The sequence below is a fragment of the Rhinolophus sinicus genome, chromosome 8 (assembly GCF_057876585.1).
Source record: "Rhinolophus sinicus isolate RSI-liver-muscle chromosome 8, RSI-T2T, whole genome shotgun sequence".
NCBI classification, from domain to species: Eukaryota; Metazoa; Chordata; class Mammalia; order Chiroptera; family Rhinolophidae; genus Rhinolophus; species Rhinolophus sinicus.
In genome coordinates, this window is record NC_142508.1 from 45,661,187 (window position 1) to 45,689,062 (window position 27,876).

General features: G+C 34.8%; 1 protein-coding gene across 3 annotated transcripts in view; it reads left to right on the forward strand.

Annotated features, from left to right (window-relative positions):
- LOC109457196 (uncharacterized) overlaps window positions 1–26,074 on the forward strand; it is a 30,772-nt gene extending 4,698 nt beyond the window's left edge. For 2 of the 3 annotated variants that reach the window (XM_019749903.3, XM_019749902.3), the window contains 3 exons: window positions 5,477–5,565; window positions 7,074–7,200; window positions 22,903–26,074. In XM_019749903.3, coding sequence (XP_019605462.1) covers window positions 5,557–5,565; window positions 7,074–7,200; window positions 22,903–24,821 — 2,055 coding nt within the window. In that variant the 5' untranslated portion in view covers window positions 5,477–5,556 and the 3' untranslated portion in view covers window positions 24,822–26,074. Of the gene's footprint in view, window positions 1–5,476; window positions 5,566–7,073; window positions 7,201–16,679; window positions 16,761–22,902 lie in introns of those variants that run through there. The other variant, XM_019749905.3, reaches the window with a different exon arrangement.
- Window positions 26,075–27,876: the final 1,802 nt, after the last annotated feature.

Consider the following 27,876-nt stretch of genomic DNA (forward strand, 5'->3'; position numbering starts at 1 on the left):
TTTATGGCTAAACATGTTTTATCTATAGCTCCACTATTTCCTCCCTACCCCAACCCCTCAAAAACCCATGGATTATCTTGAAAAAACTCCAGTTACATAATTACATCCACAACTATTTTAACATGTGTTTCTACAAGATAAATAAAAAGGACTTTTTATTTAAAAAAATAACCACAATATCATCGCTACTAAAAAGAAAAAAACAAAACTTCCTTAATGTCATGAAATAGCCAGTGTTCAAATTTTCCCCACTGTCCATAAATATTTTTTTATGGTTTGTTAGAATCAATATCCAAACAGTGTCTATTTAGTATAATAGTGGGATATGTTTCTTAAATCTTTTCTCTCTTTCTGTTTTCTTGTAGTTCCAGGAACAGTTTTCTTACAGTTACCCATAATCTGGATTTTGTTGACTGTATGTGTGGTGTCATTTAACATGTTCCTTTAACCCTGTATTTCTTGTAAACTGGTATTTAATTCTAGAGGCTTGATCAGGTTCAGGGGTTTTTTTGTGTGTTTTTTTATTTGTTTTGCACTAATCCTTCATACATAAAGATATGTACCTCTGTGAAGTGGTGCATAATATTTGGTTGTTTTCCTTTATGTGGTGTTAGCAGCCATTGATCATCTTGGAATCCATATTTTATCAGGAGTTACAAAATGGTATTCTGATTCTATCATTTCTTCAGCATTTATGAGCTGGAATACTTCTATAAAGAGAACCATCTTCTCATCAGTGTCTTGGTTACTCTGAAATATAGCTTATGCAAAAAATGTAGGATAAAAGCTTGATTTTACTCTCATTATTTTTCAGCATCTTCCAAAGTTTATCCTGTGTTTTCCTTTTAAGTTATCGTTATGAACTTGTCGATTTAAAGATATTTTATGTTTTTCAGTTCATAGCTGTTATTGTTCTTAATACTCAAATTGTCCATCTATGGCCAGTGTGACCCTCTTTACACTCCCTCTGATTTATCTTCTTTTGGATTTCTTGTGACATGAACCAGTAATCTTTGGTAGATTCCAAACTTTCTGGTGTGAAAAGAAGTTCTAGGCTCATCTTGTACATTTTCCTCTCCCAAACATGAAATCAGCCTCTTCTTTATGGAGCCGTGGTTCCTTTTAGTGGGAAGTGGTTTTAAGAAGACACAATTAGAATAGTAGGAGGTTCTCATTGCTTCTGGGTGTTATTGTTTATAGGCCTTTAACAGAGCTGGTTAAATACATATCTTTTAGAAAGAGAAAACTAAATCCTGAGTTTATATTGATACTTCCAATTGAATTTAAAGATTAGAGTTTTTCTTGATTTTTAAAAAATTTGTATTTTTTGTACTCTGAAAATCTTTATTCCTAGTAACATTAATTACTTGCTTTATTCTCATTGATATATGTATGTGTATATAATCATTTCAGAATATATATATATATACATATATGCCTGTATATATGTATATGTGGATATATATATATATATATGTGGATATATATATATATATATATATATATATATATTAGACTAACAATTCCAGTATTGTTAATAACAGTATATTTAGTGAAAAACAGTTTATAGTTGTTTTGCCTGTACGTTACGTTGTACTAGGGATCTAATGTCAAATGATTGTATTTTAAAATTCCTTGAAATAATTGCTTCCTTTTTTTTTTTATTTACTCTGTTAGTGTTATGAACAGATGAGTGTTTCCTTTGGCTTTAGGTTATTAGGGATTTAAAAAAATTTTGATTTATTTTTGTCTTACATAAAACATACTCTTGTTTCCAAAGTCAGTTGGGTTCAGTTTGATATTTTATATATATTTTTTGCATGTCTATGTTCATGAGAGATCTCAAACTGTAATTTTTTTCTTGTAATATTTTTGTCGGGTTTTGGTGTCATGGTTACTTGACCTCAAAATGTAAAAGAGAGTGTTTTCTTCTTTTCCTATTTTCTGAAAAAGTTTGGGAAAGAATAGTATTATATCTACCTGAAATGTTAGTAGAACTTACTGATGAAGCCATCTGGACCTTCTCTGTGGGCATGGCATTTGTTTCACTAAAAATTCAATTTCTTTAATATCTGTCTATAGGGCAACTTATGTTTTCTGTTTCTTCTTGTGTGACTTTTGGTAATTTGTGTCATACGAAATTTATCCACATCATTCAAGTTGTCAAATTTATTGGCATAGAATTACATTATCCTTTTAATGCCTGTAAGATCTATAGTTCATTCTCTGTATTGGTAATATTTTGTTTCCTCCATAGACTTGCTAGGGGCTTATCAATTATTGTTATTCCTTGGTATCCTGAAAGATTGGTTCCTGGACCCCCTGAGGTGACCAAAATCTTCAGAAGCTCAAGTGCCTCATATAAAATGGCGTAGTAGTTGCATATAACTAATGAATACCTTCCTGTATGCTTTAAATCATCTCTAGATTATAGTAAGTCTTCACTTAACATTGTCAATAGGTTCTTGGAACTGTGGCAAAATAACATATAATGAAACCAATTTAACCATAGGCTGATTGATATAAACAAGAGTCAAGTTCCTATGGCATCTCATCAGTGTTATAAAGAAACTAATGATGTTGAACAAAAAGATGTTATTTGAGGACGTACTATAATTATACCTAATACAATGCAAGTGTTATATAAATAGTTGTTATACTGTATCATTTAGAGAATAATGACAAAAAAACAGTGTATATGCAGTACAGACACAACTATTGTAGGCCTAACCTACTAGTACATGTCAGCAAAAATGTAACATTTTGTTTGTTTGTTTGTTTGTTTTAATATTTTTGATCCACAGTTGGTCGAACCCACAGATGCAAACCTGTGGGTATACAGAGGGCCAACTGTATATTAATCTTTTGAAAGAAACAATTTTTGACTGTTGATGTTCTCTATTGAAATCCATTTTATGTTGTGGATTTTGTGTTTATTTTTATTTCTTCTTATTTTGGGCTTCATTTGTTCTTTTTTTTTTTTCCAGTTCCATAAGGTGGGAGTCTAAAGAACTAAGGAGTTCCTTTTTTTCTAATACAAGCATTTAAGGCTATAAATTTTTCTTTAAATACTGCTTTTACTGCAGTCTACAAAATTTGGTTAGTTGTGTTTTCATAGTCATTCAATTCAACATATTTTCTAATGTCTTGTGATTTCTTCTGATGGGTTATTTAGAAGTGTGTTTAATTTGCAACTATTTGGAGATTCTTCTAGACCTCTTATTATTGGTTTCTAATTAAATAATGTGTAGACAAAAACCAGAAAATATACTTTGTATTATTTAATTTTAAAATATTTTTGATACTTGTTTCCTCCCCCCATTGGATTTAGTGCATAGCCAATGCATTGTAGCTTCCTAAGGGAGTCGCGGTCAAGGACTCAGGCCCCCCTGGCAAGCCATGCTCTTATTCATATATGCATTCCTAGCCCAACTGCCTCCGTTAGGTTACCTATCAGGCATCTCTGTCAAGAGGTCCTTATTAAGGGAAGGGGGAAAACTTGACACTTTTGCTCCACTTGGTACTCAGTACTTTTCTATTCCTAGCCCTTTCCCCATCTCCCTCTCAGTGGTCCTACTCCCTTGGCAGTGAGATGATTCCCCATGTCTGTGCTGATCATCTGACCCTCTGTAGATGCTGTTCCACAGGGGAAAATGGAACAGGGGAGTCAGCACTTTCTCTTCCTTGTAGGAAGTGATTAAAGACGACTGTTACTTTCAGTTTGGCTTATTGTCTTAATCAGCTTTTCTGACAACTGGCAGCTCAGCTCAGCTCTTGATACTTGGGTGTGGTATTCTTGACAGTTGTGTATGCTATCAGTTATATCAAGGTACTTGATAGTATTATATAAATCCTGTATATCATTACTAATTTATAAAATTTATTTGTTCTGTCAATTACTGAGAGAAAGATGTTAAAATTTCCAAATCTGATTCTGGATTGATCTATTTCTTCCTTTAGTTCTGTCAATTTTTGCTTCGTATATTTGATGCTTTGTTAAATCTCTACACATGTAGAATTGTTATGTCTTCTGATGAATTTAGCCTCTTTACTATTACTCTTTGTCTTGAAGTCTATTTTATCTTATATTAATACAGGTACACAAGCTTTCTTATGCTTAGTATTTGTGTGGTCTTTCTCCACCATTTTACTTTCAACCCATCTGTGTGTTTCTTGTAAAGAACATATAGTTGGAACTTGCTTTTTTATACTGTCTTGAGATTGTCTCTTTATGGGAATAGTTGGATTGTTTATCTTTAAGGTAATTACAATGTAGTTTAAGCCCTGCCAGGGATGAGAGCATCCATGTCTTAAGAAGAGGTTGGCACTTTTTGGAGTTTAGTTCATTTAAATTTCTTTGTGTCTTCACTCTTTGATGGATTTAAAAGGAATTATGGTTTTTCATCTTACTGAATTATTTTTGGTTGCTAGAATGGGCAGTTATCTATTGCACCTTGCCAATATCTGGAAGAAGTGGAATTTCTAATTAAATATTTATTGAGCACGTATATCAATGATTGTCTGTAGGAACAGTGACTCCTCCTATGGGGTGTTTTAGAAATATAACTTTATTTACAAAAACAGTTGGTGGGCAATAGTTGCCAACTTCTGATCTAGATTTCCTGCAGTGCCCAATGAAGAATTGTTCTGTGACCTACAAAATGAGGACCATAGCTGTGGGGAAATATACTTATTATTGGGGGTCTAGCAATAATAAAATTTAAATTTTAAAATTGCTGAATTTGTCTGTTTTACTATTATTGCATGTTCTTACTATTAGCTAAATCTTTTAGGAATACTGCTATAGTTTCTTTGAGAAAGATTACACTTCGTTTTATTCAGAAATTCACGGAGATTTTTAAAAACAATTTTAAATAATCATGGCACTAATGGCAACACTGCTTGTGACATTTGACTTGTTAATATCCATACTTGTAAAAGCCTCCATTTGTAGATAATGAATTTAATTTATTCTACACACACACTTGTACACACGTATATAAATATATACATACAAGTATATAGATTTTATTTCAAAATGTCAAATATAAATATGTCAACAATACTTAGTTGAATATTGTCATCTTATAAATTTAAATTTATTCATTTTAAGTATTTGTAAGCATAAAGATTTAATTATTTGTGCTTTCTATTGTAGTGTTCATTAATATGTTGAAATATAACGGTCATGTCTATTTTAGGTATACTATACGTAAATGTGTCATATTATATATAACTTTCATTTCAGAAATGGTAGAGAAGTTTTTGTAAATATTTTCTTTCTGTGTATAGACAGCACTGAGTTTGACAGGGATAAGAACCCACCACCTTTACCCCCCTTCCCCCCCCCCCCCGTTTAGTGTGTATTTTGGGAATGGGAGCAAGAGACAGGAAGAAGAGAGCAACAAAGGTAATTTTAACTTGTCTGAAGTTTTATAAAGAGCATGGTCTCATGGTTCTGTTTTCTCCTCCCCAGCACTGCCTTTTCCAGATTCTGTGCTTCTCTAAGATAGGAATCCAGAAGAGGATTGATCATTTCTTTTAACTCTAAAAAACATGGCTCAGGTAAATTGGTGTTTTCCTCATGCCCTCTTTGAGTAGTCACTTTGTCACTTTTTTACAGAGTATGTGCATGTTTGCGTTTCTTATTCCTGAAACTCCACTCAGGAATGTGCCCCCAGTTTATCCCATTCTTACCAGTGATAGTGTCTTCGCTAGGTATGTCTTTCTAATCTAACCTATATTCACATATTTATTCAAAAATCCATTGAGCATCTTTGATTAGGAGCACTGATATAACAACAGATATCCTGATTTTAGAAGATATGGAAGGATCTTAAATGGTACCACACAAGAAAACTTTGAACTCTTTAGACTTAGGTTTCCCTGTTAGGCAAGAAAGGAGTTGGGGTTGACTGTGCTGAGTCTCCATACATGGCAAGAGCCCATGCTTTGTGGGCTTTTAAGGTTAGGAACAGGATTAGGGATTGAATACAGAGAGATCTTCTCTGGGAATCCATAATTGATACCAATAATATGGATCATCTTGAGATTCAGTATTGTGTGCTAATCTTGAATGTGTAAGTTTGGATTATCTTTTCCGTCTTTCTATTGCTTAGAACAAGAAAAAGATACTGTGTTTCCCCGAAAATAAGACCTAGCTGGACCATCAGCTGTAATGCATTTTTTGGAGCAAAAATTAATATAAGACTCAGTCTTATTTAAATAAAATATAAAACTGGGTCTTACATAATATAATACAAGACCGGGTCTTATATTAATTTTTGTTCCAAAAGACGCATTAGAGCTGATGGTCTGGCTAGGTCTTATTTTCAGGGAAACACAGTATGTTAATAAGTGATTAATAGTAACAGGAAAATTCACATGCAAAAGCTGTTGAGAATTATAAACTCCCCAAAGCAAAAAATGCTTATGAGATTTTTATATAACCTAAAATGTTCAAATATGTGCATTTATTAAGTCAGATATATTCATTATATGGATCAACTCTGCAGCCTATTAAAAATATTTACTAAATTATTGGTAACAGGGAAATGCTTATGACTAATATTCTGATATAATGACAAACCTGAAGCTTCAATAAATTATTTAATTTTATGTAAATCTTATTTTATATGATACATATTTTATAAGATTTTACAGAAATGTTTAACCAATTGTTTCTCTTAATTTCTCAAGTAGAAAAGAAAGAGGAGCTTGCGTTTATTGAGAATGTATGATGTACAAGATACATATTGTACAGGGTGCTTCCGTATGCTGTTTCTTTTAATTGGGACATTGCATTTTTAAATTAATTTTATTTAATTTACTAATTCCCAGACTTATTGTGTAATGAGATGTTCTACATGCAGGAAATATCTATAACAACAGGAATAAAAAGGAATATGTCAGCACTTTAGAAGTATCAAGTTCTGTAGTGTCTCATTTATGTAAGAGGCTTCTTAGCATATTTGCTCTGTTGCCTCCTTTGTGGCGAGCTCTCCATCATCTCCCCCTCCACTGAAAAAACATTTTCTTTATTTCCACTACTAGTATTATGTTTGTTGTTTCAGAGATCGGTGATGTTCAGGGATGTTGCCATTGACTTCTCTCAAGAAGAGTGGGAATGCCTGGACTTTGCTCAAAGGGATTTGTATAGAGATGTGATGTTGGAGAACTATAGTAACTTGGTGTCACTAGGTAAGGATATCTACCCCTAGTATTTCAGTATCTACCTTTGGAATGTCTACCTCATCGGATGTTATTTCAATGTTGTTTTTAAGTAATTAACTAAATTTGTTCTAATTTTCAAAGGAATGGTTTTAAATTTCTGGAAGTAGATATAGATAGTTTCATAGGGCACATTTATCTTTTTTTTTCCACTTTTTTTTTTTTTTTATATATATATATATATATATATATGTATATTATAGTTGACATTCAATTTTATTCTACATCAGCTTCAGGTGTACAGCACAGTAGTCAGGCACCTACACGGTCTATGAAGTGATCCCCCTGATAAGTCCAGTGCCCATCTGACATCCTACATAATCTTTACAACATTATTGATTATAATCCCCATACTGTATTTCACACCCCCATGACTATTTTATGACTACCAATTTGTATGTTCTAATCCCTTCACCTTCTCCCCCACCCGAACCCCCCTCCTATCTAGCAACCATAAGTTTTTTCTCTGTATCTCTGAGTCTGTTTCTGTTTTGTTTGATGGTTTATTCTGTTCTTTAGATTCTACATATAAGTGAGATCATAATGATATTTGTCTTTTTCAGTCTGACTTGTTTCACTTAGCATAATATCCTCTAGGTCCATCCATGTTGTCGTAAATGGTAAGATTTCATTCTTTTTTATGGCAGAGTAATATTCCAGTGTATAATTTCTTTATCCAGTCATCTATTGATGGCATTTTGGATGTTTCCATATCTTGGCTATTGTGAATAGCACTGCAGTAAACATAGGGGTGCATATATTTTTTCGAAGTAGTGTTTTGGATTTCTTTGGATAAAAACCCAGGAGTGGAATTGCTGGGTCATAAGGCAGTTCTATTTTTAATTTTTTGAGGAACCTCCATACTATTTTCTATAGTGGCTGCACCAATTTGCAATCCCAACAGTGCACAAGGGATCCGTTTTCTCCACATCCTTGCCAACACTTGTTCATTGATTTATTGATGATACCCATTCTGACAGTAATGAAATGGTATCTCTTCGTTTTTATTTGCATTTCTCTGATGACTAGTGACATTGAGCATCTTTTCATATGACTGTTGGCCATGTGTATGTCCTCTTTGGAGAAATGTCTCTTCATGTCATCTGCCCATTTTTCAATTGGGTTGATTAGGGTTTTTTTTGTGTTGAGTTATATGAGTTTTATATAAATTTTGGATATTAACCCCTTATCAGATGTATCATTGGCAAATATCTTCTCCCATTCAGTAGAATGTCTTTGTTTTGTTGATGGTTTCTTTTGCTGTGAAAGAACTTTTTAGTTTGATGTAATCGCATTTGTTTATTTTTTCCTTTCTTTCCCTTGCCTAAGGGTATATATCAGTAAAAATATTACTAAGGGTAATGTCTGAGAGTTTATTTCCTATATTTTCTTCTAGTTGTTTTATGGTTTTGGGTCTTACATTTAAGTCTTTAATCCATTTTGAATTTATTCTTGTATATGACATAAGAAGGTGGTCCAGTTTCATTTTTTGCATATATCTGTCCAGTTTTCCCAGCACCATTTATTAAACAGACTGTCTTTACTCCAATGTAAATTCTTGCTTCCTTTGTCGTAGATTAGACGACCATATAGGCGTGGATTTATTTCTGGGCGCTCTATTCTGTTCCATTGATATGTGTGTCTGTTTTTATGCCAATACCATGCTGTTTTGACTACCATAATTTGATATCAGATAGTGTGGTAACTCCTGCTTTATTCTTACGTCTAAGGATTGCCGTGGCTATTCAGGGTCTTTCATGGTTCCATATAAATTTTAGGATTATTTGTTCTACTTCTGTGAAAAATGTAATTGATATTTTGATAGGGATTGTGTTGAATCTATATATTGCTTTGGGAAGTATTGACATTTTAACTATATTCTTCCTATCCATGGACGTGGTATATGTTTCCATTTATTTGTATCTTTTTTAGTTTCTCTCTTCAGTGTCATAATTTTCTGAGTAGAGGTTTTTTACTTCCTTGGTTAAATTTATTCCTAAGTATTTTTTTTTTTTGATACAATTGTAAATGTAACTGTTTTCTTAATTTCTCTTTCTGATAGTTCATTAGTGGTGTATAAAAATGCAACCAATTTCTGAATATTAATTTTGTATCCTGCTACTTTACTAAATTCATGTATCAGTTCTAATAGATTTTGAACTGATGGGGTTCTCTATGTATAGTATCATGTCATCTGTAAATAATAACAATTTTACTTCCTCCTCTCCAATTTGGATGCTTTTTTATTTCTTTTTGTTGTCTGATTTCTGTGGCTAGAACTTCCAGTACTGTGTTGAATAAAAGTGGTGAAGTGGGCATCCTTGATTTGTTCCTCATCTTAAGGGGAATGCTTTTAATTTCTCCCCATTGAGTATGATGTTAGCTTTGGGTTTGTCATATATGGCCTTTATTATGTTGAAGTATGTTCCCTTTATTTCCACTTTGCTGAGAGTTTTTATCATAAATTGGTGCTGGATTTTGTCAAATGCTTTTTCTGCATCCACTGATATGGCCATATGATTTTTATTTGTTTATTTTTTTATGTGGTGCATCACCTTAACTGATTTGTTGATATTGAACCAACCTTGCATACCAGGAATGAGTCCCACTTGATTGTGGTGTATGATCTTTTTAAATGTATTGCTAAATTTGGTTTGCTAATATTTTGTTGAGAATTTTTGCATCTATATTTATTAGGGATATCACCCTATAGTTTTTTGTGTTTTTTTAATAATGTCTTTGTCTGGTGTTGGGATCAGGATAATGGTTGCCTCATAAAATGAGCTTGGGAGCCTTCCCTTCTCCTGGATTTTTTGGAATAGTTTGAGGAGACTGGGTGTTAATTCTTTTTTAAATGTTTGGTAAAATTCACCCATGAAGCCATCTGGTCCAGGACTTTTGTTTGTTGGGAGCTTGTTGATTACTGATTCCATTTCATTGGTAATAATCGGTCTGTTCAGATTTTCTGTTTCTTCTTGATTCAGCCTTGGAAGATTATATGCTTCTAGGAATTTATCCATTTCTTCCAGATGGTCTAATTTGTTGGCATATAGTTGCTCATAGTATTTTCTTAAATTTTTGGATTTCTGTAGTGTCTGTGATCATTTCTCTTTCATTTCTGATTTTATTTATTTGGGTCCTCTATGTTTTTTTCTTGATGAGTCTGGTTAAAAGTTAGTCAATTTTGTTTATCTTTTCAAAAAGCCAGCTCTTGTTTTTATTGAGCTTTTGTATTTTTTTTGTATTTTTTTTTGTCTCTCATTTATTTCCACTCTGATCTTTATTATTTCCTTCCTTGGGCTTATATTGCTTTTCTTTTTCCAGTTCCCTTAGGTGTGAAGATAGACCGTTGATTGATATTCTTCTTGTTTCTTTAGGTAGGCCTGCGTTGCTGTGAATTTCCCTCTTAAGACTGCTTTCACTGTGTCCCATAGATTTTGAGTCATTATGTTTTCGTGTCAAGGTATCTTTTGCATTCTTCCTTGATCTCATTGTTGACCAATTCATTATTTAGTAGCATGCTATTTGGTCTCCATGTGTTTGTGTGTTTTTCAGTTTTTTTTCTTGTAATTGATTTCTAGTTTCATAGCACTGTAGTCAAAGAAGATGTTTGGTATGACTTAAGTCTTCTTAAATTTATTGAGACTTGTTTTGTGGCCTAACATGTGGTTTATCTTGGAAAATGTTCCATGTGCACCTGAGAAGAATATAGGTATATTCTGTAGCTTTGGGGTGAAGTGCTGTAAAATTATCAGTTAAATCCATCTGCTCTAGAGTGTCATGTAAGTCCGCTGTTTCTGTGTTGATTTTTCTGCCTGGAGGATCTGTCCACATTTGTATCAGTAAAGTCCCCTACTATGATTGTGACCTACTATGATTGTGACCCTTACTATGACCTAGGAGAAAGAAGAAAGAGAACTAGGAGTGAAAAATAAGGAAAGAAAGAACTCCATGAGAACTATCTAACTACATTAGAAAGAGCAATATAAGGATAATGGGTATACCAGAAGAAGAGAGGGAGAAGGGAACACAGAGACTACTCAAAGAAATAACCGACGAGAAATTCTCAAGCCTGTGGAAAGAACTGGACTTTAGAATAGAAAAAGCTAACAGAACACGTAATTATATCAATGCATAAAGAACCTCTCCAAGACACATTTTATTCAAGTTATCAAAAATTAATTGAAAAGAATTCTCAAGGTAGTCAGGGGAAAAAAGGCTAACCTACAAAGGAAAGCCCATTAGATTATCATCAGATTATCATCAGATTTTTCAGTACAAACATTGCAAGTCAGGACAGAGTGGAAGGAAATATTCAAAATATTAAAAGAGAGAAAACATCAGCCAAGGTTATTATATCCAACAAAGTTGTCTTTAGATATGAAGGAGAAATAATGGCTTTTCCAGATAAACAGAAGCTGACAGAATGTACCACAAGACCTGAATTATGAGAAATGTTGAAAGGAGCTCTTCCCACCCTTCTTTTGTCTCCCCCCAGCCACTCCTGTTCAAGCCGTTGTTTCTCAGTCTAGTTGTTTAGGACACAGATCCCTGGCCCATGCTGGTATTATGAGCCTTGTCCAACAAAAAGAATAAAACACCTAGGAATAAACTTAACAAAGGATGTGAAAGACTGGTACACTCGAAACTACAAGACATTGCTGAAAGAAACTGAAGAAGATACAAAAAAGTGGGAAGATATTCTGTGTTCATGCTTTGGAAGACTCAACATTGTTAAGATGGCCGTATTACCTAAAGCAATATACAGATTTAGTGCAATCCCAATGATATTTTTAGAACAAAAAAAATAGAACAAAAAATTCTCTAATTTGTATGGAATCACAAAAGAACCCAATAGCCAAAGCCATCCTGAGATAAAAGAGCAAAGCTGGAGGTATCACACTCACTGATTTCAAACTATACTACAAATCTACAGTAATCAAACCAATATGATACTAGCAGAAAAAGAAACTACAGATCAATGGAATAGAATTTAGAGCCCAGAAATAAACCCACACATATACAGGCAACTAAATTTCGGGCAAGGAGCCAAAAAAATGCATAAGAGAAAGGAAAGTCTCTTCAATAAATGGTGTTTGGAAAACTGGAAAACCACATGAAAAGAATGAAATTAGACTGCTACCTGACACCACATACACAAAATTAACTCAGAATGGGTGAAAGACTTAAAACAATAAAATACATAGAAGAAAACAAGCACTAAACTTATGGACTTTGGTCTCAGAGGGGGTTTTGTGGCATTGACCCCAAAGTCAAAGTCAAGGCAAATAAAATAAAAATGAATGGGACTATATCTAACTACAACGCTTCTACACAGCAAAAGAAACCAAAACAAAAAGAAAACCAACTGAATGGGAGAAGATAATTGCAACGGTATCTCCCATAAGGGGCTAATATCCAAAATATTTAGAGAACTCATACAACTCAATGACGAAAAGCAATCCAATTAAAAAATGGGCAGAGGACCTGAACAGACACTTTTCCCAAGAAGACATACAGATGACCAACAGATATATGAGAAGATGCTCAATATCACTGGTTATAAGGAAAAGACAAATCAAAACCACAGCAAGATGTCATCTCGTACCTATTTAAATGTCTATTATCAATAAGACAAGAAATAAGTGTTGGAGAGGATGTGGAAAAATGGGAGCTGTTGCACACTACTGGTGGGAATGTAAATTAGTGCAAGCACTATTGAAAACAGAATGAGTGTTCCTCAAAAAATTAAGAATAGAGCTACCATATGACCTAGCAATCCCTCTTCTGGGAATCTACTCAAAAAATTTGAAAACACTTATTTGTATCCCTGTTTTCATGGCAGCACTATTTACAACAGCCAAGACATGGAAAAAAACCTAAGTGTCTTTTGATGGATGAATGGTTAAAGATGTGGTACATATATATACAATGGAATACTACTCAGCCATAAAAAAGATGAAACATTGCCATTTGTGACAACATGTGTGGACCTTCAGAGTATTATGCTAAGTGAAATAAGTCAGATGGAAAAGGACAGGAACCATATGATTTCAGTCATGTGTAATATAAAATAAAATCAACAAATAAAAAAGAAAAAAACTCATACATACATGTAACAGAATGGTAGTTACCAGGAGGAAGGTAAGGAGGGGGGAGGATGAAGAGTATAGAGGGGGTCAGATATGATGACTGAAAGATTTGATTTTGGTTTGTGAGCACACGGAGTATACAGATGTCGTATTATAAAGTTGTAAACCTAGAGACTTCTGGTCAAGATGGCAGAATTGGTAAACTCTGTGCTCGCCTCCTCCCTTGACCACATCAAAATTACAACTAATTTATAGAATAACCGTCATGGAGAACCACCTGAAGACTAGTTGAACAGAATTCCTATAACTAAGGATGTAAAGGAGAATCCACGTTGAGACTAGTAGGAGGAGCAGAGATGCAGAACAAGCAGGTCCCGTCCCCAGGGTGTGGTGATTGAGAATCAGGAGGGAAAAAAGGGAAATAAAGACAAAAGAAAAAGAAAAAAATGAGAAGAAAAAAAGAATCAGGAGGGATATCTTGGCTGGAAAAGTCCACCCTGACAAGCGAGGGGTCCCAGACCTATACCTGGCTCCTCAGCGTAGTCCACCAGTGCTGGCAAGGTAAGTCTTTGTAATATTTGACTATGAAAACTAGCATAAATTGTGTCAGAGAAAGACTAAGGCCTGTGGGAGACAAGACACAGGTCTTACAAGGACCATACACAGACTCACTTGTTTACAAGCTCACTAGCTGTAAGCTCTAGGACAGGGGAAGCAGCTCAGAAAGCACTGAGGAAATACAGGGAGTATTGAAATGGACTTCAGGGCAAGCACTGGAGGGGCAAGAGTCAGGTCAACTCTCTTTTCAGATAGAAGCGCTGGCAGGCACCACTGTTCCTTTGTTGAGGCGTCCCCCACCCAGCCAGCTTGGCACAGGCAGGCAGGAGCCAAATCTATGATCTACATCAACCTGTCAAACACCGTTTGCCTCACCCTGGTGATTCCTAAAGACTCTGCCCCACCCAACATGCTCTCTCAGCCTGAACCTCTTTGAGTGGCTTCTCCACACAAACAGCCTACTTCATCTCATGCTGTAGACTTTCCCAAAATATCTCAAAGGCCCACAAACCCCAAACAAGCAGCAGCTGATCCCTGTGTGCCTTGTAGCTCTGGCTAAATGGCCCCGGGTAAACAGTAGTGGCAACTGGTCTTAACTTGCATTGCTACTCCCATTAAAGTGGCTCCAAGCCTGTCATAAGCAGCAGCCAGTCTTGGCCTGGAATGCAGTTTCAAATAAGTGGTGACAAATGAGTCACAAGAAACAGCTGGCTTCAGCTTACATTGTGTTGCCTACCAAAGGGTCCCAAGCCAGGTACAAGTGGCTGCCGACCTTGGTTCACACAGTAGCATCTCCCAAAGCACCAGGAAGCCCATCAAAAGTAACAACCAACTTCACATCACTTCATAGCTCCTACCAAACAGCACCAAGCTAGGCACAGGTAGCAGCTGACCTTAGCCTGCACAGGAGCCTGTCCCAGGAGGCTCCATAACCAACACATATCAAGGATTGCTTCGACCACACCTGAGCACCACCTAACTACCATGTTTCCCCAAAAATAAGACCTAGCTGGACAATCAGCTCTACTGCATCTTTTGGAGCAAAACTTAACATAAGACCTGGTCTTAATTTTACTATAAGACCAGGTATAATATAATATATAATGTAATATATAATATAATTAATATAATGTAATACCGGGTCTTATATTAATTTTTGCTCCAATAGACGCATTAGAGCTGATTATCTGGCTAGGTCTTATTTTCAGGGAAACAGGTTAGTTTCACAAATGACTGACATGAAGAGCAGACTTGACTGGCACCAGAGCCACAATAAAGCAACTGCCACTACATGGATGGGGTCAGCCCCCAGACAACAACTCATCTGCTGTAGTCACAACCTGCCCTCACAGCCAGAGAGCCTGAGGGTCAACCCTACCCAGTGATGTGCCAGCAGCAATCTAGGCCCAACTGCAACAGGAGGGCACACACAACCCACATGGGACACCCCTGGAGGACCTGGCTCTGTGATGAAGACTGCACCACGGGGCTCCACACGACACCTTCTCTAAGGCCACTCTGTCAAGATGGGGAGATATAATGGACCCACCTAATATAGAGAAACAAACACGGGGTGTAAGTCAATATCTGAGGGCAAAGAAACACGTCTCAAATGAAAGAAAAAGACAAAACTCCAGAAAAGAACTAAACGAAATGGAGACAAGCAATCTATCAAATACAATACATGTTGAGTTTCCCTGAAAATAAGACCTAACTGGAAAATAAGCCGTAACATGGTTTTTCAGGATGCTTGTAATATAAAATAAGCCCTACCTTATTTCCCTGAAAATAAGACCGGGTCTTGTTTTCCATTCCTCTTAATGCAAATGCAGTTTTACAGTGTTTATGAATTGTAATGATGTGTGAAAAAATGTACTGATTTAATGGAAACTAAATATTTTATTGGATATTAAATGTTTTAACTCATATTAAAATAGTTATTCAAGCCACATACAATATTTAGTTTGCATACTGCTTTACAGAGTTTATCTTGAGATAAACTATATGCCCCACTTTCATCCTAGGATTTCAAGACCAACAAGTTGAGAAGCACAGATACAAAGGATTGTGTCTACCTTAAAATAAATTGGTGGTTATTGTGGCAGCGAGTTGAGGTTCTATAAGAAAGATGAGAGATTGACATCTCTATGTCAATTATGTATCTCATTGTCACAAAATTCTTATGGGGGTGTACCAGCAATGTATGACGGTACTCTTTCTACACTTTTACCAGCACTAGATATTACCACTTAAAATATCTTGGTCAATTTATAGATTTAAAAAATAATTCACATATTCCTGTGATTACTGATGAATTTAAATATTTTAGGAGTAGTTCTGCCTGTTTTCATCCTCTAATCATTATTATTATTGTTTGTGTCACTTAACAAATATGTACTTAACACAGGTTAATGTATTCTTTCTCACAGGACAATATAAAGGATTTTAGGACGCTTTAGCTTTGATCAGTCTTTCCCATCTAATATGTTATTATTGTGTGGTATTTCAGTTCTCTTTTCTTTTTAACCCCCCAAATGGGCATTATTTTTGTTTTATAATGATACTGTTTTCTTTTAGATTTATTCACATGATTATCCTTTATTTGCACACTATTCCTCTTCCATCATACCTTCCTATTGGGATCATTTTATTTATCATAAAAATACATTAGGACATGCCTATTGTTAGTAAATGCTCTCCCTTTTTATTGTTGTTGTTGCAAAATAACCTTGTTTCACTTTCATTCTTGCCTGATGACTTAACTGGGTATATACTGACAATTATTTTTTTCTCAGCACTCTGAAGATTTTATTCCACTGTCTTCTGGCTTCTGTTGTTGGTCTTGAGAAGTCTGACATCTGTCTCATTGTTGTTCCTTTTGTAAGTAATCTGTAATTTCTCTCTGGCTGCTTTAAAAAAATTTTTTCTGTAAGATTTTAATATAATTAATTATATTGTTTTATTTCCAGAAGTTTGATATTTTCCTCCTCTCCTAGATCTTTTTACAATACCTATATAGTCCCTTTCTCATGGTTTTGACTGTATATTTTCTTATATTTCAAGCATTTATATTATTAATATATGTATCATTCAACAACTTCAGTTTCTGGGGAACAGGTCTCATTCTGCAATTTCCTGCATGCATGGGGGCTCTTCTGTAATGATGACTTATCCGTAGCATTTTTTTCTCCATATGGATCTTGTTCCTTGTCATTTTCTTTTGTGGTCAGACGGATTTTTTTTCCCCTTTCTCTGAAATATAGGCATTGGATAGTTCTGATTTTGTAAAGAGGTTCATTGCGGGTCTAAGGGTTTGTCTCTTGGATGTTTTTTCAGACCGTTAAGATACAAACTTTTAGGCAATTAAATTCAGCAAATATCCTGAGTGCTGTGACTTCAGAGCATGTTTTTCTCTCCAGTTTCTGGTTCTCACTTCATTGTGCCTCCTCTGGATTTTCTTTACTTTCTTTTAAGCATGGCATACTTTTATAAGGATGTTTGTCATATTTTATCAAGCATTTCATGGTGTTTTCAGGAAATCTGGTACACATACTTAAACAATATTTATTCCTTCTATCTTTCAACATGCATGCTATATGTACTATTCTTTTTATGTCTTCCTATAAAGATTCATTATTTTTTTTCTTAAAAAGTCTTCCACATTTTTTGTTAAGTAATTTCCTCAGTCCTGTGTAAGTTTTATTGACATTATAAATAGGAATATTTTGTTCTCTGATGTTTTCTAAATGGTTACTACTGATGCATATATATTTACACAAATATAGCAATGTATGGATTTCTGTAAGTTGATAATAATCTTATAGAAATATATAATAGTTTTTTAGTGGATAATACTGGATTATCAGTAGATCATTTTGCTCTCTACATATAATGTATTGTCTTTTTCTATTTCTATTTCTATAGTTTAAAAACTATATTAGGTAGAACGTAAATATTTTAGTATTTCACAACTTGAAAACAAATAATTCTTGTCTTTTTTTGAACTTTGTTGGGAGTGCTTCTGATGTTTATTAGGTTGGTGCAAAAGTAATCACAGTTTTTGCAATTATTTTTAACCTTTTAAACCACAATTACTTTTGCACGAACCTAATATTAAATATGTTTCTGTACGTTTCTGGAAATACCATTAATGAGGAGGAAGAGACATTCTAGTCTTAGAGAGTTTTTACTTTTTAATAAAGGATCGAAAATAGATTTTCTGATGTTGAACTATTCCTGCATTTGTGGGATAAACCTTACTTGATCATGATATGTTAGAACTCAAATATATAGCTAGATTCTATGTTGCAAATACTTTATTTTAAAATTTTACCCATGTTTGTTCATGAAATTAGCTTCGTTTTACTCAGCTCTTTTTGCCCAGTTTTGTTACCTGAGTTAATTTAACTTTGTAAATGACAGGTATATTTCCATATTTTCATATATTTAACAACAGTTACAAATGATTGATTGGAATTATATATTTAATGGTTTGGATGATCTTGCCAGTAGTACTAGCAGTCATCAGTATCTATTGCCTTTTAGGAACATAGACATTGAACTCAAATTTAAAATTCTTATGTGGTTATTTACGTATAATCAGATCTTCTATCTTGAAGCCTTTGTTAAATTAAAAACCATCATTTTACTTCATCTCTCACTATTTGATACAATTGATCATTCCTCAAAACCAGAACCCTTCTTTACTTGGCTTCTGGGATTCCACATTCTCCTAATTTTTCTCCATCCTCATTGGCTGCTCCTTCATCTCCTTTGCTGGTTCCTTCTCATCTACCTGACCTCGAAATGTTGAAGTGCCTCAGGGCTTAATCCTCAAACATCCCTTTTCTTTTCTTCCCTTTTCTTCCTTTTTCTTTAGTGTTGGAAGACTCTCCCTCAACCTCATGAAATCCCATAGCTTTAAATGACATCTATTTGTTGATGACTCCAAAATGTACATACCTAATCCAAGTATCTTACCAGAACTCCATATTTGTATGTATACCTGCCTACTCAATATCTTTATGATATCATATAGTTCAAAACCAAACTCTTAATATTCTCTCCCAAACCTGCTCTTACTACAATGAGAAATTCTCAGTAAATGGCACTTCCATTGTTCCAGACACTCAGGTAAAATACTTAGACTTTTCTTTGACTTCTCTTTTTCATGTAACATGTTCAATCCATCATCAAATCCTCTTCATTATACCTTCAAAATATATCCAGAATCCAGTGATAGATATCTCACTTTCTACACCCCTTTCTCCACAATCATCTTGTCTGAGCCATGTGGATTACTGCTATAGCCTCCTAAATTGTGTCCACCCAGCTTCTATATTTTCCTGCTATCTGTTATTTTTTCACTTTTAAAACAATTTGTTTTTAACCAAAAGTCATATTTTTTCATGCAGCTTCTCGTAACCCTCCAATGGTTTCCCATCTCAGAATAAAAGTAAAATTTCTTAAAATGGCCAAGACTATGATGTTCTTGTCATTTTCCTTTGAGGCCAGAGGATTTTATTTTCCCATCCCTGTGAACTGTAGGCCTTTGAAGGTTACAATTTTGTGAAGAAGTTTTTTTCTAATCCCTGAAGTATTGTTGGCCCAAAGCCTTGTCTCTTTGATTTTTTTTTTTTTTTTAATATCATTAACATACAAAGGTAGGCAATTGAAGTCAGTAAATGTTCTGAAGGTAGCCGTGGCTTTAAATCATGTTTACCATTCTAGTTTCTGGTTCTTACTTCATTGTGGTCCCTGTGGATCTTCTTTACTTTCATTTAAGCTTGGCATACTTTAGAATTTTTGTTTATCATGTTTTATTCAACATTTTGGTGTTCTTCAGGAAATCTGATGTACCACCTACATATCAAGTGTATCCACTGTCAGTCATAATACACAACAGTTCCATTACATTTTCAAATTCCCTCGTGTTGCCCCTTTGTTGCCAATCCCTTCCCCCTCACCAGCCTATGGAAACTTGTCATATTTCCCATCCCTACAGTTTTACCTTTTCCAGGATGTCACATAAACGAAATCAAAATATGTTGCCTTTGGGGTCTGGCTTTTTTCACTTAGTAAAATATATTTAATATTTATCCATATTGTTGTATGAATCAATAGTTTGTTTTCATTAATTACTGACTAGTGTTCCATTGTATGGAAATACTAAAGTTTGATTCATTCACATTTTTAAGGGACATATGGGTTTCCAATTTTTGGCAGTTATGAATAAAGCTGCTATAATCTTTGCTGTATAAATGTTTGGACATAAGTGTAAATATCTATGAGTGTGACTGCTGGGTCATATGTGAGGTATATGGTTAACTTTTTAAGAAATTACCAAACTCTTTTTCATCGTGGCTATGCTGTTTTGCATTCCCATTAGCAAGTGTATGAAACCTTTTCTTTTTTTAAACTTTTCAGTAAATTTATTATTTTTTAATTATTTACTCTTTTTTCAATTACAGTTGACATTCAGTATTATTTTATATTAGTTTCAGGTGTACAGGATAGTGGTTAGATATTTATATAATTTATGCAGTGATTCCCCACAATTAGTCTAATGCCCCCTGGCACTATTCATAGTTGTTGCAACATAACTAACTATTCTCTATGCTGTGCTTTACATCCCTATAACTATTTTGTAACTACCAATTTATATTTCTTAATCCCTTCACCTTTTTTACCCAGTGTATGAGACTTTTTGAGTTCTTTATCTATATTTACCCCCAGCATCCTCTTTTTAAAATAGAATTTCTGGAACTCCATTACTCCAGACTCCTTCCCTTATATTCAACAATTGGTTTTTATTCTCTCTCCAACATCCCTAACATTCTCTCTCCAACATCCCTAACATTCTCTAAGATTTTAGAAACCTTTCATTATGTCTTTGACCTGTATCAGTATCTGAGAAATAATAAAGATATTCTTCTGGGATGAACAAATAGAATTGGATTTGGATAAGAGAGTAAATAAGAGAAGACACGAGACAAGGCATGAAGAAACAAAACAGACTCTGAAGTCAAGATAAGTGAACAAAAGCACTTGTTATCTTGATTGAAAAGGATAGGGAGAACTAAGGAAGATAACCAAGCCTAGTCCCTAGGAAGTATTATGCTAGAGGGAAAGGAAGGCAATTGGAGAGGTGTATATACTTTTTCCATTTTTATCTTAGATTTAGTATGGATATACTTTTATTTACATCTATAAGAAGGTACTGGGGAAGCCACAGATGAATGGTTTCCAGGCATTTACCATTAGGGTGAAGAGACGTTTACTACAAAGGGACATCACAAGAGTATTAAGCAGTGATAGACTATTGTGTAGCATTACTGTGGTGGTGGATACATGAGTTAAGCCCTTATAGGTCTGTTTGTTTTATCTGTTTTTTCTCTTGTTTTTCAATTATCTTGTACCTTCATTCACCTAGTTATTTATTCAGTGCTAGACATTATAAATAAAAATTACAAAAGTAATTTGAAGACTTGGATGATCTTATACATCTTCAGTGAAGATTTAGATTTGCTTATGGCAAGCAATCTTGAATTACCTTAATCCAAATTTCTGGGTTTGAGATGATTCAAATATGATTCAGGTTTCAGACCCTGCCCAGAGTGGTCTACTGTTTCTCCCTTATTCCTCATTGCAGCCCTCAGAGTTCCCCTCCCAAAGTATGGAGAATTTATGTTGGGCCCTGTTCTCCAGTTATTGTTGCCAAGCCCTATGAAATGATCTAAAATACTTCTTAGTTTCTCCACCTTTCATTTACCTTTTATAGATATAAAACTTCCCTAAGTAGAAAAGTGGCCCCAAGTGTTCAGTGTATTTCTCTGGGTTTTCATATTTTTCAACTTTTATCCCATTAACTCTTTATTCCAATATTAACTCTCAAATGCCTTCAGTCAAATGCCTTTTGTATTTTGTCTAATTTGTGTTACCTAGCATCCTGATACCAGAAATGGATGTTTAAAATTCAGGAACTTATATTTAAATTGAGACCTGAGGATGAGAAAGAGTCAGTTTGTGTAGAGTTTCTCATAAACAGCAGTCCAAAGACATGGAAGCAGTTCTAACTACTTGTAAGTTCAAATTGGATTTGTGACTTTTTCAGAGCTAAAAAAACTCAAGTATGTTTGGCAAATAGTGAATAAAGAAGAGAAGAATCATGGGGAAATCAGATACATACGTAGGGACCAGACCATGAAAAGCTTTGTCAAAGTCATGGAAGTCATTTGGATTTTATTCTAAGTTTAATTTGGAAGCCATTTAAAAGATAGCAAATCACAATCTGAATCAGAATCAGTTGGTGGAAAGTATTAAAACCAGAGATCTCCATGCTCTTTTTCTGATTCACTAGATTCAGATTCAGTTAGTCTGGTGTGGTATCTGGGCATCTTTAATTTTAACAAGCATCCCAGGTGTGGTTTTGAGCCCCACCATTTTTAGAACTACTGACTTAAAAAGTTTTCTTAATCTCTTCCCTTATCTTCTTAGTAGAGTTTTCATTATTCTCTGATCTCTCATATGCCATTTTCACATTGTAATGTATGAGATCATTCTAAGCTAATATTTTTTTTCAAATTGTAGGTAATAACACATCAATTTAGTGAGTTTTGACATCACTAAAATACAATTACATCAATTTACTGAGTTTTGACTCTGTGTGTGTGTGCGTGTGTGAGACATCAATTTAGTGAGTTTTGACTCAATTTAGTGAGTTTTGACTGTGTGTGTGTGTGCGCGTGTGTGTATGTGAGAGAAAGAGAGAGGAAGAGAGGAGGGGAGAGAGGCAGAAATAGAACTAGAATGGAAAACAGGTAGGTATTGTTTTATGAAACTATAAATGTAGCAGATTGTGATGTGAAAGGTAAGTAGGTATTACTATTATAGGTCATAGTAAATAATATTTTAAAAACATAATTTCCCTATGTGTATTTTCGTGTATAGTATTTTCTACAATGAAAGTTCTATTTCTTCTGAAATGACAACAGACATTTTTTACTGTGCTCTTATCTTTCAGATTTGCCTTCAAGGTGTGCAAATAAGGAGTTATCTCCAAAAAAGGACACTTATGACACAGAATTATCCCAATGGGAAATGAGTGACAGGCTTGAAAACTATGATCTTAAGGAGTGCAGTTCCAGAGATTATTTGGAAGTCAGAGGCACATTGGAAAATCAGAAGGAATATTTCAGGCAAGGAATGATCATATATGAAAAAATGTCCATTTTCAACCAGCATACTTACTTATCTCAATATCCCAGATATCATTCTACTGAGAAACCCTATAAATGTAAGGAATGTGGGAAGGCCTTTAGACGAGCCTCACACCTAACTCAACATCAGAGTATTCATACTGGAGAAAAGCCCTATGAATGTAAGCAATGTGGGAAGGCCTTTAGTCGTGATTCACAGCTCAGTCTTCATCAAAGGCTTCATACTGGTGAGAAACCTTATGCATGCAAGGAATGTGGGAAAGCCTTTACTCAGAGCTCACAACTTATTTTACATCATAGAATTCATACTGGTGAAAAACCATATAAATGTGAAGAATGTGGGAAAGCTTTTATTCGTAGTTCACAACTAACCCGACATCAAAAAGTCCATACTGGTGAAAAACCTTATGAATGTAAAGAATGTGGAAAAGCCTTTACTCAGAACTCACAACTTACTCTGCACCAGAGACTTCATACTGGTGAGAAACTCTATGACTGTAAAGAATGTAGAAAGGTCTTTACTCAGCTCTCACAACTTATTCTTCATAAGAGAATTCACACTGGTGAAAAACCCTATGAATGTAAGGAATGTGGGAAAGCTTTTATTTGTGGCTCACAACTTTCTCAACATCAGAAAATTCATAATGGGGAGAAGCCATACGAATGTAAAGAATGTGGAAAGGCCTTTATTCGTGGCTCATTACTTATGCAACATCAGAGGATTCATACTGGTGAAAAACCATATAAATGTGAAGAGTGTGGGAAGGCCTTTATCCGTGGCTCACAGCTTACTCAACACCAGAGAATTCATACCAATGAGAAGCCCTATGAATGTAAGGAATGTGGAAAGACCTTTAGTCATGGTTCACAACTTACTCAACATCAGAGAATTCACACTGGTGAGAAACCCTATCAATGTAAGGAATGCGGAAAAGCCTTTAATCGTGGCTCACTCCTTACTCGGCATCAAAGGATTCATACTGGTGAGAAACCCTATGAATGTAAAGAATGTGGAAAGACCTTTAGTCGTGGCTCAGAACTTACTCAACATGAGAGAATTCACACTGGTGAGAAACCCTATGAGTGTAAGGAATGTGGGAAGTCTTTTATTCGTGGCTCACAGCTTACTCAACATCAGAGAATTCATACGGGTGAGAAACCCTATGAATGTAAAGAATGTAGAATGGCCTTTACTCAGAGTTCACATCTTTCTCAACATCAGAGACTTCACACTGGTGAGAAACCCTATATATGTAATGAATGTGGGAAGGCCTTTGCTCGTGGCTTACTACTTATACAGCATCAGAGAATTCATACAGGGGAGAAACCTTATCAGTGTAAGGAATGTGGGAAAGCCTTTATTCGTGGTTCACAACTTACTCAACATCAGCGAATTCACACTGGAGAAAAACCCTATGAATGCAAGGAATGTGGGAAGGCATTTAGTCATGGTTCTCAACTTACTCTACATCAAAGAATCCATACTGGTGAGAAGCCCTATGAATGCAAAGAGTGTAGAAAAGCCTTTACACAGAGCTCACATCTTTCTCGACATCAGAGAATTCATACCGGTGAGAAACCATATCAGTGTAAGGAATGTGGGAAGGCCTTTACTCGTGGTTCACAATTAACTCAACATCAGAGAATTCATATCAGTGAGAAATCTTTTGAATATAAGGGATGTGGGATAGACTTTACTCATGGCTCACAAGTTTTTATATGAATTATCTAATTCTTTGTGGTTAATATAGAGAGCCTTCTCTGGTCAATCCATTATCATCAAAGAATTCTTAAAATGTGAATATGGAAGCGCACTTGCCTCATAAAGTTTAGTTAGCATCATGAATTTACATGGGGAAATATAATGTAACCCATGTAGAAAAACCTATTACTGGAAACCTATTAAACTTTAGCAAATTTTAATAGACAGTAATTTGTTAATGTAGTAAATATAGGAAGGCCTTTAGCCATAGCACGTCTTTTTCAACATTATCTTGACCCTCAGTTGCTTTCCTTTGTGACATTTCTCATGATAGTTAACCTCTACTTTCATTTAATAGTTTGCAAAAAAACCTAAGAATAATATTTTATAAGATTCTTGGAAGTACTATGTGAGTTATTACATGTAAAGCTCTTAGAACAGTGCCTTGAACATAGCATATCACAAATATTGGCTATCACTATAGTGTTAAAGAATTTGCATGAAAGGAGGACACTTACTAGTATAAAGAATATTGAGAAATCTTTCATTAACACAACTCCAATTATTTGAATGGGATCACTGTATGCCATAATAAATGTGAGAAAGCTTCATTCAGATTTTCTCCCATATGCTATAAGAGAAAATTCATACTGTAAAAAAATAAATAAATAAATAAAAATAGATTTAATCAGTGGATTGTTGGAAAGGTGTGAATTGTAACAAAGCCCCAAAACTCATATTTTCTTCTATCTCTTACCACAATTCAAGAATATTACTTAGAAATTAAAAAATGGGTAGCCAAAATAAACCTTTCTACTAGGAACTTTTTAAAAACTTGGATTTACAGCTTTTCATTAAACTAAAAATAAAAACTGACATCACAGACTATTTTGCAATGAAAAAATGAGAGTCAGTGTCAGAGACTGCTATTTCTCTACCCAATATCCATTTCTCTTCTTTCAGTAACAGAGTTCTTGGTTGAAAACCTATGTCAGCCTCCCTTGCCGATCAACAAGATAGAACTGGTATTTGTATAAGTAGGACATTTAAGAAATCCTTTTTTGTCTACTTCTGTTTTCTCCCCTACCTACAATGTGGACATTTAATTTGCAGCTCTGGCAGTTCAATGGGAACTTTGAGCATGGATGTTAAGGATGATAGGGCAAAAACACAGAACAAATATACTCCTCAGCTGATTTTATGGAACAGCCATAACATCTCTAGTCTGCCTGCTTCCTGTATTTCTTTATATAAAAATAAACTTATTTGTTGAGGCTGTTGTCGTTTTCTTATTAACACTAAAAATTATTAAGGATATAAAATTTCATACCTGGATATGGAATGCCATGGATAAAAGAAATCTCAAATGTGGCATTGTCTTAAGGTTATGCAGAATGAGGATCTACCCACCTCAGGCTAGAAAACTCAAGGTTCTTGTTTTTATAGATAAGACATTTGGTCAGACTCCCTCCCATTCTATCTCACAAGGCATATCTTGTGCCAGTCAAGGCTGTAGTGTTAGGGTAAATGGTAGTAGTGATTCAGAATGTATGTGTTCGATGCTTCTTGCTGCATTCAGTAATGATGTCCTGTGAAAGAAATTTAGTGTAGTGTGAGCTGCAGAGGCTGCTAGTAAACATTGAAAGCAACATTGCTTTGTTGAGAGATGCAGGTGTTCAATTCAGGTTGATGGTAAATTTCAGAATTTTGAGCATTGTGAGTTTCAAAATGCCAAACTGATTATCTTTAACTGAAGCCACTTAAGGGATTTAAAGTGGCAGCCTAAACAAGAAATGAGACCATTACCCATCCAGGCAAAGGCAGTGAGTCGCTAGGAAAGAAAAGTTTAAAATGCTTTCCCCAAACCTATTCTAAAAACCTATTGTTCTTACGTATTAAATGCTTACTGTGTTCCAGCCATTCTATTAGGTGTTTGGGATATATCAATGAACAATTCTAGCAGGAGGAAATAGACTAATATACATTGTAGAGTATGTTAGAACCTAAGTGTTATGGGAAGGAAAGTCATTCAAAAGGGGTTGTGGGGGATATGACAGTTTAGGTTGCTATATGAAATAGAATGATCAGAGTAGACTACAGAGAAGGAAAGATTTGAAGGGATGAAGGAGTAAGTCAGTTGTTATCTAAGGGAAGAACATTCCAGGCAGAGGGAAAAGCTAGAACAAAGGCCCTGTGGGACTATGGGATGATGCTAGTATAATTGAGGAATGTGAGTGAAGTCATCTTAAAGGTTTGTGCAAGAGGGCGATTAATAAGTGAGGTCAGAGAGATAATTGTCATATTTTATAAGGCCTTGTAAGTCATTGTAAGCATTTTGGATTTTATTCTGAGGTAAATGCAGCCATTGGAGAGTTTTTAGCAGAGGACATGATCTGACATGCTGCTATTGTGTTTAAAGACAAAACAAAAAAATTAAGTGGCTATGAGTAAGAGGCTGTGGCATTAATTCAGATAAATGACAGTGGCTTAGACCAGGATAATAATGGTGAGAAGTGGTGGGAGTCCAGATATATGGTAAATATGATAGAGCAAGCAAGTTTTGTTTAGGGGTTAGATGTCGGGTGTGAGAGAGAAAAGCCCATATTCACTTTGACCCAAAAGTTTTGGTCCCAGGCAACTGGAAAGATGTTCTCATCAGCTTGAGATGGGGAAAGGTGCAATTCCATCAGGTTTGTGGGGGAAGATCGGGAGTTCAATTCTTAACATGATTGAGTTAGACAGGTCTTTTAGACAAAATGACAATACTGAGTAAGCACTTGGGTGTTCTAGCTTTCACTGTTCTAGAAATTAATTTGGTAGTTATTATAATAAGTAATTGTAAATTATATTAATTTGGTAGTTATTTAAAATCATGAGGCAGGTTACGATCATTAAGGACCTGAGTGTAGAGAGAGAAAAGAAAAACACCAAGGACTGATCCACATTAAGAGTTTAAGGATAAAAGTCCAGCAAAGGTGGAAAGGAGGATCGGTGAGATGGAAGGAAAAACCAACAGTCTAGTATCACAGAAGCCAAATGAAAGTGAGTCAAAGGAAGGATGATCAATGGTATCAAA